At 38.7% G+C, this 16,128-nt stretch overlaps 1 protein-coding gene across 5 annotated transcripts in view; it reads left to right on the top strand.

Moving 5' to 3' along the window:
* The window catches only part of USP25 (ubiquitin specific peptidase 25), a 143,362-nt gene that overhangs the window by 109,900 nt on the left and 17,334 nt on the right, over positions 1-16,128 (top strand). For 3 of the 5 annotated variants that reach the window (XM_050956976.1, XM_050957009.1, XM_050956984.1), the window contains exons 16-20: positions 225-453; positions 2,749-2,949; positions 4,599-4,738; positions 12,749-12,862; positions 15,130-15,225. In XM_050956976.1, the coding sequence (XP_050812933.1) occupies positions 225-453; positions 2,749-2,949; positions 4,599-4,738; positions 12,749-12,862; positions 15,130-15,225 (780 nt within the window). The remainder of the gene's footprint in view (positions 1-224; positions 454-2,748; positions 2,950-4,598; positions 4,739-12,748; positions 12,863-15,129; positions 15,226-16,128) is intronic. The other 2 variants (XM_050956992.1, XM_050957001.1) reach the window with 2 other exon arrangements.

A 16,128-nucleotide genomic window follows, 5' to 3' on the forward strand; every position in this document is an offset into this window, starting at 1 on the left:
ATAGCCTCTTAAAGACTTGGACGCACCAGGCAGCCAATGTATGATGTACATGCAGATCAACGGACAGTACTGTGAACAGTTCTGGCACCAGCGCTTGGCGCATATGCACACCCATGTCTGGAATCCAGATAGGGATCACACATGTCGAAGAACCTCCAGGTACAGTAAATAATCTCCTCCTCCTGTAATGGCAACAACATTTAAATTGTTATCTTTCTGTTTAGGTTCCTTATCGGTTACATGCTGTACTAGTTCATGAAGGCCAAGCTAATGCAGGGCACTACTGGGCATACATTTATGACCACCACCAGAGGAGATGGATGAAATACAATGATATTTCTGTGACAAAGTCAACTTGGGAGGAGTTGGAACGTGATTCTTTTGGTGGTTACAGGAATGCCAGTGCATACTGTTTAATGTATATCAACGATAAGGAACAGTTCTTGATACAAGGTAATGTCTGGGGTATATTTTCAGCATGAAATACAGTATGTGGAAGTTGTGCTCAAGGTGTTAACTTCCTGAGTGGTTCTGTTGCTTTGTTATTTGTTTGTCGCTTGTCAGCTCTCTGAGCTCAGCGGTGAAAACATTATCTAAAAGTTGTATCTGAACTATGGCTTATATAGCAAAATTTAAGAGCTTGAAATTTAAACTTTTATATAATACTTTATTTACATGCAAAGTAATAGTTATGATTATTTTAATTCCTATTGTTAACGAAAATGTTACATATGCATTTATAGTTGCTTAGTTTTCTTTGTATTCAACTTCCCCCGCCCCCCCCCAATCCCTGCATTCCTGTAGAGTTGAGTACAAATGCAGCAATGATATCCTGCTTTTATACAATTTTACAAGTGAACATTGCTTAATAGTAGATCAGCTGAAAGGTGTTTAGATAAAGCGCTGCCCAAGTTATAGCCCAAAGATGGGGTTATTGTGTGGAGTAATGTCAATCTTTAGTGTTTAAACAAATGAGTAGAAAGTGAAATGTTTAATTATGCTCATAGGTCTGTTTATAGTTTTCTAGATGGCAAAATACTACGCATCTTTTGAGTATTAAACATCATAACGTCACAGTACGTAGTGCTTCAGAATTATTAAAATAGCAAAATAAAATGTTTGCCAAATGAAGTCATGGTGAGGGCACAGGTTTATCACAACACCAGAGAGTAAAACCAGATAAGTTAAATGTTAAAAGTTATAGAATAGGTCACTTTTACATGTTCTCAGCAATATTTTTCTTGCCTTCATCCACTTAATGTACTTTTTCCATGGAGTGTTTAAAAAAAAAAAAAAAAGAAAAGAAAAAAAAAAAGAAGCCTGTTGCAAATTATTGAAATGAGCATTTCATAGTTAACTTACATTTTGAGTTCTTCCTTGTGAAAAACAAAACAGAGGAATACAGTAAAAACCTGTTTATTCAACCCTGCCTTAACTGGCTCTCTACATTTACTGAACAACCAGGACTCCAGGACCAGAAACAACCATTAGATGGCACTGCAGCATTGCATTTTCCAGTTTATCTGTAGTTTAGATTATCTGATCTGGCCCCAGTTGGCCAGTCCCAATTAGACCGGCTAAAACTTGCATAGTTTGAAATTTGTCTCTTCAGATAACACTCCTTCGGAACATATCCCTTGTTGCATTAAATCATGTCCAACCAGAAAGCAATAACTAGGAAGGATATGCATATGCTCCCAGAAGAATACAATTGTTGACTGCAAAGATACATGACAAAAAGCAGTCCTTGTCTGACCACGATAGATAAGTGTATCTTTAACCATATTATGAATAAGTTGTGGTGATGGACCATGTGTTCATCAATCCTCTTTTTTTATAACTAATTTGTAGTTTAAATCGTAGTTAAAAAATGTTTTAAAAGAAAATATATATTCTCCTTCACTGTTCCCTCTTGTGGCCATAGATTATATAGACTGACTATTCAGCAGAGGTTGACTGCTCATCTGACAGACCAAGGGGAGAGTTTCTTATGCCTATAGTGCTATGGCAGTTGCGGCCTTCACTGTTCTCTTCACACCCAGACATTAGTGAATTGGTCCCAGAAATCAAAGGACTATTTGTTAAGGGTTACATGGATCTGCAAAACCGCATTGTGTAGAATGAAAATATCATGAAGAACTTGGATCTTTTGATTACAACTTAATGACAAGTTTCCAAGCCTAGTAATAGATTTATATTACTTTACATTGTTAAGGCTATCTTCATACAGTAAAAAGTTAGAAATCTCACTTAGTTTGAAATTATTACTAAGATTAGTCTCGACATTTCCAGGTCCCCAGATTCATAAGGGGCCTGCCACCACAGGCTTCATTGGCCTCAATGTGTGGCTCTGCCAATCTAAAAGTTCTAAATGTAACTAAGACCATGTGGAATGGAAAGCAATTGGACCACAGTCCCTTATGTACTTTTGCTGTGAACATTTTGATTCATAAGGTGCACACAGCCCCAAAGGTTTGGCGTTCTATGTGGTAATGAGCTTGTGGTGCCCAAGTGCAAGACTTAAATTGCAGAAGCAAAATGCTTCATGAAGTCCACCTCTGGGTGAGTAAACTTCCTGCGTATGACAAATGATAAACTGAGATGTATTCGTAAATGTGAGACAACTTTTGAAATTTCACTGGTATATTGTGTGCTTTCAAGAATGCTCATTCTGAATGCCTTTCATCCACATGTATTCCTGTTGCCTTTCATTATTCTGTGAAACATATAAACTATTTGGTTTTACAGAAGAGTTTAATAAGGAAACTGGTCAGATGCTGCTTGGAATGGACACTTTGCCTCCTGATTTAAAGGACTATGTCAAGGAAGACAATAAGCGTTTTGAAAAAGAACTAGAAGAATGGGATGCAGAACTTGCTCAGAAAGTACAACAGGAAAAGTTGTTAGCATCTCAGACACCCAGGATGGCAGCACCCTCCTCTGCTCCAGGTTGGTCTGCATACATTTTTTATGTTGGGGGGGGGGAGGGGACAAAAATAAAACTTTGTATGTGTATACATTAATGCCAGCTGTAAACTATCATATCTTTGAAGATACTGAACTAGTTTTCTTCACATTTGAATTGTTTTCAACAGTGAATTCTATAAAATAACCACATTAGAAATTTATTTGGTTTTTAAATAGGCATTGGTTTCTGTTCGGGGGGTTTCTTTTCTCATTAAAATTAAAAATTAAAAAAATGCTTACTGGATGGTCTTATTAATGTTGAGTAATTTGCTATCCTTATGAAGTTCCAGTACCACCTCAGCTGAAAACATTCTTAAAAATTGGAAATGTGGCCTGATTTTTCAAAAGTACAGAGTAGCTAGTAGCTTCCGTTGGCCTTTTATTTTAAGAAATTGGTATTTCCAGGGTATTTTCCCTTTCTCCTCTCTCTAAATTTTCCTGTTACTCAGATACTCTAGATTTACAGTAATGTGAGAGCAGAATTTAGCTATAAGGAGAGGGAGAAATTGTGTGGTATATTACTGTAATATAGTAATGGAATTAAATTAAGAAATAGGAAAACTTTAGGCTGATTACCAGGAAAATACTGAGAATGTTAGGAATGGTGTGGTGGACTCCAAAGAATAGTGGTGGAAACTCCACTGCTTGGGACTTAGCTGACCTGAACAGACAATTGGTGAACTAATTGTACTGACAGTCCCGCACTGACATAGAGAAAGAGACTAGGTAGGGTTAATAGGCTATGTCCATTTCTAGCTTTGGTGGTTCTACAATGTAATACTTAAGATGACTGGACAAGCTTGGATAGTGGGAGACTGTCATTCATGCATTCTTGTCACCCTTGGATCATTAAAGATTGTATGTTGTTCATTTTGTAGTGATGGACACACAGATCATAGTTTGGCCAAATATATCTAGAAAATTGGTGTATTGATAATGTTAAACTGCATTTTATTTTACTCCAAAGAGTGATTTCATCTTCTAAATATCTTGATTTTCAATTACTTGGAACAGCCTAGTTTTTGTTCTTTGTATTATTGATACAAAATATTTAATTTCTCTTGAAATTTACAAGTAGATGTTTATCTTTTTTTGTTTTACTAACTGAAAGCAATAAGCAAGTCTGTTTTATTTTTCTTAGTGAAGATTCTACATTTAAATGGAAAGGAATTTGTGTTGTCTTAATTCTTTGAAAAGTAAAATGTATTGATTGTAATGTATGTTTATTTTGCAATATAAATCTTTCAGATTTAAACTGTTAGAAATTTTAGGCCACGCACCCACAAGGAGATTCAGGAAGAACCTTACACTCATGCACAGCCCCAGACTCAACATGGGTACTGTGTTCTGCCTGAGCAGGTGTTGCAGGCAATTCAAATATGTTAAATGTGGTTTTAAATGTTTCTAATCCTAAAACTATTCACTAAGCTCTTTCAGTGCTTTCTTAAACTAGAAAAGATGGGACTAATTTTGAACACAGATCTAAAGCAGATTTGTGTGAATTATTTGACATAACTTGCATTTTTGTGCAAGTTTCTTTAGCACTTACTTGTTAACCCAAATAACGCAGATAGACTTATAGCTATGTTAAGAATATGGAATTGCTTATATTACATTTTTTGTCACCTAAGTTCAAGCAGGAGAGCCAGAGTATTTAGAGCAGCCATCAAGAACTGATCTCTCAAAGCATTTGAAAGAAGATTCTGTACGAGCAATCACTAAAGCATTAGCTGAACAGGAAGATAGAAGTCCTGAAACTGTCATGCAAATGGTGAGGATATTTTCAAGTTTTTAATACCCCTTCTTTTCTTATCTTGCAAGAGGCAGGTATTATAATACCTGATAAAAGAAAAATTATTCCCTTGAAGAAAGCATTAACCTTTCTTTAGGAACTATTCAACCTTTATACTCTGTCCAGAAGAAATGGAATATACCTAAAGGCTGATAGTAGAGTAAAACTAGTGATGTACATACATTGTATGTAATTATCACACTTCTTTGTGGAGCACAGTATGTTGTTTCTTAAATAATGGTCACACATGTCTTTGTATCCACCTATAATTAATAATTTTCTAGTTATGGGAGTATATAAAGGAGTATTCCTCCCAGAACACTGAAAAAATTAGGTTTTTAAAAAATTTATTTAGGGATTTTGAGACGCCATTTGGAGTCGTCAGTATCCTTGAAAGGCTGCATCAGTTGATGTAGTTTTTAAGGTTAAGCATTGTATTTATGGAGTATATACGTAGTTAGTTGAATACTGGGGGGGAAACATGAATATCCTATCCTAGGTTTTAGTATTTAAATTCACAGACTTCGAAATAGGTCTTTATAATTCATTAAATGTGTATATTTAACTTAGAATACATACATTACACCACTCCAAAGACTTCCAGTACTTCACTTCAGATAGTCTTCAAGTAATTTTGAGTTTTGAATAGAATTGCAAATAAGAGGCTGCTTTGTGAATTCTTTATGAAGGTAAAATTCAATGAATTTTACATTCAGCAAATATTCTTTGACCAACTGTAGGTATAAGTATTTGATCAAATATGTTTCATGAAGAAATACGTTTTGAAACCACAGGCAACTTTAATGGAATACCTGTTTTTAGATAAAATAACATAACATGTCTCAGTTTATTATTTATTATTTCGCCAGTTTGGCTTGCTAAGTCATCGTGGAGCAGTGTATGAACAAGTTGGGCATGTGCAAAGTTCATGCATTCTTCCTTAAAAAATAAATAAATAAAACAAAAATGTGGCCTGAGTCCTAATTGTCCAGAGCTAAACAAGCCCACTTAGACCCAAGAACTCGTAGGCAAGCATATGCCAGTAAATGCTCATATTTCACATCAAGAATTAGGATACTTCTGTGGATTGATTCCGCATGGAAATGGAATCCTGGATTGGTGCTTAATCAAAGCAGAAGTGTTTTTCTCTTATGTCTCAACCGTTGTGATGTCAAGAGAGAACAGACACTGCCGAGTTGTGGTTAAAATCAACAAGGAAGCTAATCTGACTCTTGACACCAAGACATACTGTCACCAATATTCCTAGGTTAATGTTTAGATGGTCTTCTGTGTTCTCAGAGAAAATAATCTGTCATGTTTAACAAAACAGTAGAGCCTAAATCAGAAAAATCAATGCCAACATAGCAAAACAGACTGGGAAAATTATATATTGTGTCTTGTACCTATTTGTGTTACCCGAAAATGAGGATATGAAAGTCCTCAATGATACCTGCCTACCCCTCTTCTCTACCTTGGGTCTGCTGGCTTTCCTCCAGATACACCAGGATAGATGCATACTAGCTTGGTTTCAGGGAACAAAATACGACAGTTCAGGCCTATCATGCAGAATAAACAGTCCCAGTCGTTTACAAGATTGTAGTTGGGGGGAGGAATTAATTGTAGGAGAGGCAGAAATTGTATGTGTATGTTTGAGAAACTAAATGTCTTCATCATGTTGTTAAGTCTGTAATGGAAAGTTTTTTCTTCAAGTAGTGTCTCTGTGGGTGCTCCATTTCAAGCACTCCTGCACCTTTGATCAGAGACTTTTGGTAGCAGTGTCCATTTGGCCTTTATGCACTCTATGCATACTCCTGTCCCGTACCAAAGATACATAGGGCTACACAGGCGAACTGCCCTCAGTTCCTGCTCAGCTACCTTTGGTTTAAGATGGAGTGCTGCATATGCCTGTTTCTATTAACTGCCTTAGTGTTGTTATATACTTAGTTTTATACATAGCTTGTTTTAGGGTTTTTGTCTTTCTCTTTTGCTTGTGTTTTCCCAACTTGCAGGGTCATTTCGGACTTGTATTTTCTGAGGTATGCAGGATCCCCAGGCAAGGGAGAAGACTTATGCTAACTTGGCCACCTTGAGATCCCAGTCACCGAAAGATCCAGGCTGAGTAACCTGCCTCCGTGTCTGCAGTGCTGAAAGCTTTGCATTCTAAGATGATGGTATTGACAAGGAGCAGGCGTATTAAATCCTTCTCAAAGACATCTCTTTCACCAGATACCTCAGGCACCAAGAAGAATGCTGTTGAGGCTCCAAGTGCTTCTGGTATCATGAAGATGTCTAAGACTTCTCTTAAAAGTCATCCCTCTGCCAAGAACGACTCAATACTGAAGACCACCTCTGTTTCTGGTGGTCATGTCCATGCAAGTAGATGAGTGCCATCAGATTCTTCGGTATCCTCAGTATTTAATTCAGTGCTCCAGACTGTTACATCTGAGTCTATGCTTGGGCGTGCTCATTCCTCAATGCTGATGAGTCAGGTATCTACCTTGGTACTGATTCAACCTCCAGAGTTCCTCCACTATCCCAGAAGTTCAGATACTCAAGAGACCTTTTCCTCTCCAATGAACCAGAGAGTTCACTGCTTGCTGGTACCACACATGTCTCAGTACTGAGGCCTTCTGGGTCACTCTGTAGTCATTTCTCTTTGGGACACACTCTACTTCTCTGACTTATGCTGTCCAAGGGGAACGATTATCTCCATTAGAATGTGTGGAAGAGAAATCTGACTTAATTCGCAGCTTTCTGTTTAAATGTTTCACGTTTATTCAAGGATAGTTTACTCTCCTCCCCACGTGGCGAGAAGGGAAGATAGATGATCCCCACTTTCCTACAGCTGGACGGGTAGGAGGCAAAAGCTGACAAGGATGTAGCACCTTGCACAAATATTTCCTGATTAGGCTATAATGCCTACAACACCTTCCATGGCAGATGACTTTTCAGAGTTCCAGGAGCTGATGAAACAAATTGCTCTTTTACGCTTCCTCACGGGAGATTTGGACTTCCATGATAAACCCCTGGATATTTTAAGTTCCTCAGCTTCAACATGTGTGGCACTTCCAATTAATGAGGCTCTTCTAGAGGCAGCTAAGACAGTCCAGCAAACCCCTGCCACAGCACCACCTGCATGCAAACGTACTAACCAAAAATACCATATGTTCTGGTCATGGATTCAGAATTTTTATTTTCAATGTGACACCAAATTCTTTGGTTGTGGATGCAGTTAGAGGGTGGGAGGCAATAAAAAACCAATGCTATCCCATTTAACAAGGACCAAAAGTGTCTTGATCTTTTTGGTCACAAAAATTACTCCTTTGTGACACTACAGTTTAGGAGAGCAAATCATCAACAGTTCATGTCAAAATATCACTATCTGAATTAGAGCAAATTAAATGTTTGCCACAGGACCACCATGAACAATTTAAGACCATCATAAATGAAGGTCAGCTCTTGGCAAAGATGTCTTGGATGCAGCCGATAGCTTAGCCTGTTCCATCTCCACCATGATGTAACAAGCACCTTGGCTCTAGCTGTGCAGCTTCCATAGGGAGGTAGGTTACTGTAGAGGGTTATAAGTTATTTTCAGACTCTACAGACGGTCCCTTCATACTTTGAAGTTTGAGGGCCACTCTTAGGTCCCTTGGGATCTATACACATATAAATGAAAAGAAATTTAGCAGGTGTTAGATGGCCCAAAGGTCTCGCACAGTTTACTTTTCTACTTTCTGTAGACCACCTTATCCTGGGGCCCAGAGACCAAGATATTCCAAAAAGAAAACAGCTGCTGACAGAGCTCCTACATCCCAGTCATCTGCTATGGCTAAGCTCCAGTTTTGATGGCTTGATCAGGAGTCTGAACCACCTCCTCCACAGGGACTTGCTGCTGCACTGTCCTGTCCTCCCTCCACTCGGATACTGCCTTTCCCAATTCCACCCTGCATGGGCGACAATAACATTCGACAAATGGGTTTTGGAAGTCATAACAGATGGTTATTCCATCCATTTTACCTCCAAGCCTCCCTTCCACCCACTTTTCCCTTCTCTGTTCAGGGACCCAACTCACAATCAGTTGCTGAGACAGGATGTCATCTCCCTTTTACTCTTAGGGGTCATAGAATGAGGTCCAGTCTAGCACAGGGGAAAGGGGTCCTATTCCAAGTACTTTCTGGTCCCCAAAAAAGAACAGAGGATGGAGACCAATATCAGATTTCAGACTTCTAAACAGCTACATCAAACAGATTATCCCTAGCTGACTATTCAATAGGATAGATTTTATAGGACTTTCTCTAGATGCCATCACAGCCAAAGCTTGTTTACTTGTGGACACATTCACAAACCTGAAAATCTTATCTGAAGGACTCAGATAAGTCCTCAGACCTTGGCAAGAAACTGTCTTCAGCTGTAGGGTCATATGACAGCTTGTGTCTTCATTAACCCAACATGCCAGATGACATCTCCAGTGTTTACAGGGATGGCTGAGGACCATTGACACACCAAACGAGCATAGTCTAGACAGACAAGTCTCTTTTCTCATTGGGTTCTGGAATCATTCAATATGTGGAAGAATCCTTCCAAGAGGATGAGAGTTTGTTTTTTTTTTAGGTTCCTCTTACCATTGTCATCGCTTCAGATGCCTCTCTCTAGGAATAGAGAGCTGATCTCAAATCACACATCCAGGACAAGTGGACTCCCCAAGTGGGTTTTCTGCATGTCAACATTTTGGAACTGAGACCAAGCAGAAGGGTATGCTCTCTCTTCCTTCCACTGATCAGAGCCATATCCGTCATGATCATAAGACAATGCGACCTGCATATTCTACATCAGTTGTCGGGCAGACATGTTCCCCTTCGCTCTATGCCAAAGTGATAAAACTCTGGAATTGGTGCATGGCTAAGCAGATAGTCATCTCATCATCTTCTCTTCCAGGTATTAAGAACACCGTGGCTGACTACCTCAGCAGACATTTCTCTCGGAATTACAAGTGGGAGTTGGATTCACAAGTCCTCAGCAGGATATATTTAACCTGGAGGTTTCCAAAAGTGGACTTCATTGCACTGCAGCCAAGGCAAGGCACAAGAAATTTTGTTTGAGAGGGGGACCTGAACCTCAATCACTAGGAGATTCCTTCCTCATCTCATGGATGAAGGGCCTCCTTTATGGATATTGGCCAATACCATTGCTCATGAAAATTCAAAGTCAAGCAAGACAAAGCCAAAGTCCTCATGTTTGCACTGACTTGTCCATGAAAAGTTTGATATCCTTACGTCATTAGACTTGCTTCTCGTCTTCCACTGCGACTTCTGATCAGTTCTTGTTTGTTTGTTTGTTTGACTTCTGATCAGACACTTCACCCCAGTCTTGAATTTCTCTGGCTCCAGGCATGATTTCTCAATGGTTCTCTGGATTCGAGACTACCCATTCAACAAAGGTGCAACAGGTGTTGTTAAACAGTAGAAAGGAATCCATGTGACATGCTTAACTTCAAAAATGAAGGAGATACCTCTGACAGACCCACTGACAGATTTCTCCTGCCCACTCTCTTCTTGTTCCATTGTCCTCGGCTACATCTTGGAATTAAAAACATCAGATCTTCCTATGAGTTTCGTTAAGTTTCACTGAGTAGCTGTAACAGCCTTTCGATTCCCTAGTGGAAGGTATTTTGGGTTTTGCTCATCCCACGATGTCAAGATTACTTGGAGATGTGGTTAATCTTTTCCCTCAAATTAGAGAATTTACTTAACAATATGGGACTTAAATCTGATTGATAATTACCTTATGAATTACCCTTGTGAGCCATTAGCTATGTGTTCATTGGTTCACCTATAGCTGAAAAGAGGGTTTTTTGGTGACCATCACCTCTGCCTGGAGAGTCAGAGAACTAGAGGCTTTCATGGCAGACCCTCCTCCATTTCCTGTGTTCTTCAAGGAAAAGGTCTTGTTACAACCACATCCAAAATATTCATTTAAGGGATCTTCCAGTTTTCAGATTAACCAGATGATTTATCTACCAGACTGCTTGTTTCAATTGCAGACTGATCCAAAGGATCTACAGTCTCTCTCCAGAAATTTTCAAGATGGAGATCTGGATATTATTTTATGTTACGACTTTCCCAGCATCAGCCTCTTTCCAGAGCATTAGCTCATTCTACAAGGTTACAATTTACTGAAGAATGTTTCAGTTGCTGAAGTATGCAGAGATGCAACCTGGACTTCAATTAGTACTTTTTACAACCACTGTACTTGGGTTCATGCCTCTAGATCAGATAGTGTAGTTGTCAATGCAATTTTGTCTTCAGTATTATACTCTGTTACAAAGCTTCCCTCTCCTTGTCAGACTACTGCTAGGGAGTCACCTGAAGTGGAGCATCCATAGGAACACTACTGTATGAAGGGGGAGAGGTTACTCACCTTGTGCAGTAACTGGACTTCTTCAAGATGTGTCCCCCTATGGGTACTCCACTACCTTCCCTCCTCTTCTCTTTCTGAGTGTTTTTCCTGCAGGACTTTGCAGCAGAAAAGAAACTGAGGATGATTTGCCTGTTCAGCTCTGTATACAAGGATGTATAGGGTACATACATGAGCCGAACGAGAACGGCTACCACAAATCTCTGATTAAAGGTGCAGGGGTGCACATGCACCTGAAGTGGCGCACACGTAGGAACACACATCGCTAAGAACTCTGGTTACTGCACAAGGTGAGTAACCTCCGTGTTCATAAAGAGGCAAAGTAGTGCCCCCTTTATAAAAGTATTTGGAGAATATTAAGGATTTAATAACATTTTTCTGAAATTTTCTGCCACAAATTAAGCAACTTTTCAGTATAAATACCTTGTTTAGTAGCACTGTTCATTGTAGCTTCAAAACAATTAGGTCCTAAAAACAGGTTTGAATTGGTCCAAACACACTTTTTTTAATCTGGTTTCAATAATCTTTATTACATAAACATGTACAGTTCAGATAGGCCCATACTGTCATCCTTTCCTTTTTTCTTTTTCCCTTCTCGTCACAGCCATCTTCCCCTTCCTTTGTTATTTTGCTCCCTTACTCATATTAACCTTCTCACCCAAGCTCTACCCCCAGCTTAAAGAAAACAAAACCCAAACCCAGCAAAACTTGTGACAAGCCATGTGCCAGTCACCACCACCACATTTACTTATTCTATTTATGTCCCCTACCCTTTATCTGTTCCTTCGTTTCCAGTGGTAAGCTCTTCAGGACAAGAACTCCATCGTCTTGTGTAAAAGCAGCAAAGAATCCTGTGGCACCTTATAGACATAGGATTCTTTGCTGCTTTTACAGATCCAGACTAACACGGCTACCCCTCTGATAATCGTCTTGTGTGTTCATACAGTTTCTGAGACAATGGAGCCTGCTCCTTATTGGGACTTCTGCATGCTAATAGAATATAAATTGTTGTTATAGTGCTTCCAACAGAATATAGATGTTAGAGGATTTTGTTTCTGTGGCACATGATTGCCACATGACTCTAATCCAACTAGATTATCAATTGACATAAACTGTGGTAGCTCTGTTGAAGTCAATGGAGCCATGACAGTTTGATTTCAGTGGGGCTAGGACAATTTATACCAACTGAGGATCTGCCCCTTAGTGTCAGAAACAAAAAAATTACACCAGAAACACATTGCATCACTTTAGTGTTACAGTAACAGAGAAGGTATGAGTATTACAAAGGCAAATTTTAGAGCAAAAAGGAAAATCATTTTTCTAGAAAAGTGTTAAGACAAATTGAAGGCCAAGACTTGTGGAAACATTGAGTGTAGAATTCACTACTTAAGATTTTTCATATCTTTGAATTTCTTTCAAAAATCCAAATAGTGGGAGAGAATGCAGGTTGTCCAGTACTATAAAGTCTAGCAAATCCCAGCAACACAGATTGTTTTACTTATCAGTCTGTCATTTTGTTACTTTTTTCTTTTCTCTTCTTTTTTCTGACTTTTTCATACTGATTTTCTCCCGCAGAGCTCTGATAACGCCCCAGCTCAACCAGCTCCTAACCCGCGTGTTGTAGAGGTGGCGATTCCTGATGTAGGGACTTTTGTGATTGAGTCAGAGGAGGGGGGTTATGACGATGAGGTACCTTTGATTGCAGTCTTGTGCACAGTTGCTACACTAGTGTTTTCTTTTGCTGCCTGGTGTGAATTTTTTGGCATGTTGCACATTGTGGCGCTTAACAGATCTCTGCATAACTAAAAGCTTAGCAATTTGTGATAATGATCTCTTGAAATTCACAACAGAAATTTTCAGAAAAGATAGCAGCAGTTACCCGAATTGGGCACATTATTTTTTGTGTGGTGTGAAATGATTATAGGAAGGCACATATATCTCTACCTTTGAGCTGTTGGAAATTGAGTATTATCTTAGGCCAAGTGTAGTCTATGAAAGATATTTGTGAACAACTATATTACATTTTTTTAAAAACTGTAAGAATGAAGACATTCTTAATTTCCTTATTTTTGTCTGTTGAATGAAGTTAAGGGGTTCAAACTGCATCTCTTATTTGCCAAACTTAGACATTTTAGATTCAGAGGAGCAAATTGTCCTACAGATACAAGCTGAAATATTCAGACGCAGCCATGAGTTAAGGACAGATTAGCAGCCAGTTGTGTTTCCTGGCTCTTGACTTTTCAGTTGTATTTCCTTTTATGCTAGGGCTCCAACTTACAATGGTAACAGTTACAGAAGAAAGTGTAATGAAAAAGGGAAATATTAAAAATGTTTAAAAATTCTCAATTATTTCATAATTGCATTCCTATGACATGACTATTAGAAAAGCAAATTAAAGGTTAAGTTGTTCCTTGTGGTGCAACTTAAGTTTCAGCTCTGGAGGAGTAGACCAGAAAGGCATAGAACCTCAGAGCCACCCCTCTGAGAAAGTTTCCTTCCTGCTTTTCCCTTTGCTCCAGAAAGGTAGTAGTTTTTTGCAGGCCTAGATCAGCAGCAAATTACAATACTCCCAATGTAGCTTAGTTTTTCTGGCTCGTGTGTGAGAATGCAGAGCCATGTATTACTGGGTTACTTCTGTATGCAGCAGTGAGTAGGTCAAATCATATTCTTCTAATCAATTGTGAGAAATGTTAATTGGCAGAATGGAGAACTTAAATTGGTACTGTTGTATTTGTAAGAAGTCAGACCCACTGTGATCTGAATGCAGCAGTTAAATATCTGTGTCCTTTGACCTTATATCCTACATACTGCAGCTCTAAAGTAAGTTCTTCCGATATCCTGACTAGCTCCAAGGGAATTGTTGTTAATGTTCACCTTTAAGGACATTGACAACTCAGCCTCTCTCTACTTATCTGCCTTTGCCTTACAGCAATGCCATCCCACATCCCCTTCTTCTCAGTGGTGCTGCTCTTGTGTCCATTTGTCTGCTTCTTCCATAAATGTATTTGTGCTTTTTTACATGCTACTCTTACATATGGGAGGTCCTCCCTGAACTATTCCCAAAGCTTTCTACCCTCTCTCCATGAAGACTCACTTCTGTTGTGATGCCTCCAAGAAATTAGCCAGCCAATGATGCCTAGACTGATGGATGTTTGGAGACAGAGCTGGCTGTTTGTTTATTTGTATATAAGTAGGAAAAAGACCTTTCAAGTAACTTGGAAGTGTCAATCTGAGCATATAACTAACCTGTGTATCTTGCATAATCTTGCTGGTTTTACCTCTGTCTTCCCTTCTCACTTCCCTCCTGTTGTAAATTTATTGCTTCTTAATTCAGATTGTTGTAAACTCTTCAGGGCAGGGACCATGTTGTCTTGTGTGTTTGTACAGCACCTAGCACAATGGGACCCTGATCCTGATTTTGAATATATATTTTATGTAATAATGCAATTATTAAATTATGAAGTATCTGGAAAAAAGGGAAAATGATATAAATATTTATAGTATTGAACTTCAAAAATTCTCAATTTTAATGGATTCTTTTAATTTGAAATAATAGAAACTTTGGTTTTATCCCTTGCTAGTAAGACAGACTCTTAAGTTAGTACTAATTAATTTTGCAGTATTTGTGAAATAACAGTATTGAACAGTCTCTTCTTTCCTTGGACATTTTGCCCATATAATTCTTAAATTGCTTTCATTGCATTTGGAATAATTATTAGTACTTACTTTATTCTAATATAAACATCTGTTAGATCGTATATAGCTGTTGCTTTGGTAGAAGTAGAGAAAAATGTTGATTCATTTGCAGAACACAAACTCTAACACTGAAGCATTTGCCATTCCAATGTATGCATGCAGTAGGTTGTTCTTTATGTTGCATGAGTCTAAAGGTATATTGACTTAAATCATTAAAATATTAATCATTCGAAACTTTTACCTTAAATCCCCTGTGGCAGGTCATGCTGACCCCGAACATGCAAGGTATTATCATGGCTATAGGTAAAGCCAGGAATGTTTATGACAGGTGTGGGCCAGAAGCAGGGTTCTTTAAGGTACAACTAACATTTCAATCTTTACTTCTCCTCTGATTTTTTTTTATTGTTGGAATATTTTTTCTTATTAATGCATATTATGATTGTTCTGACATTTGTCTGTTTTCTTTTTCTTGGCTTCAGTCCTCTAGTAATACTTTTGTCCTGAAAGAAGCATATAGAAATCTTATTGTGTGTGTGTTTTTATAGGAGTGTGTGTTAGCAATAAAGCTTTCTGATGCCACTAGTCACAGCTTCCCACATTTTCTAAGAAAGATAATATTAAGGCTAGCTGTGTGAGCTTGAACAATGACAGCATTTGTTTATCTTTTTCATAACTAAGCGCTTGTCTCCATTTACAACACTGCAGCAGTGCCGCTGTAGTGTTTCAGTGGAGAAATTTCCTACAGTGAAGAGAGAGCTTCTCCTGTTGGCATAGGTACTCCACCTCTCTGAGAGGCATTACATAATGTCTATGGGAGAAGCCCTCCTGTCAACATAGCACTGTCTACTCTGGGGGTTAGGTCAGTAGAACTACATCACTTAAAGGCAGCAAAGAATCCTGTGGCACCTTATAGACTAACAGATGTTTTGGAGCATGAGCTTTCGTGAGTGAATACCCACTTCGTCGGATGCATGTAGTGGAAATTTCCAGGGGCAGGTATATAACAAAAAGAGCTCTCCAACCTGGAGACTCTTATTAATAACCAAACTTCCATACAAATGGACTTCACTAAAATAAACAGGAGATCTACATTACTCACTTCACCTCTCTACAAAGGAAAGAGGACTGTAAGCTGTCTAAACTCCTACCTACCACATGGGGCCACAACCGTGGTACCCCTAATCCACCAGCAATGTCGTCAATCTAGCCAACCACACATTCAGCCCAGAAGAAAACTCTTTCCTATCTCGGGGACTCTC

This window comes from Gopherus flavomarginatus, chromosome 1 (assembly GCF_025201925.1).
Source record: "Gopherus flavomarginatus isolate rGopFla2 chromosome 1, rGopFla2.mat.asm, whole genome shotgun sequence".
In the NCBI taxonomy this organism is placed as follows: Eukaryota; Metazoa; Chordata; order Testudines; family Testudinidae; genus Gopherus; species Gopherus flavomarginatus.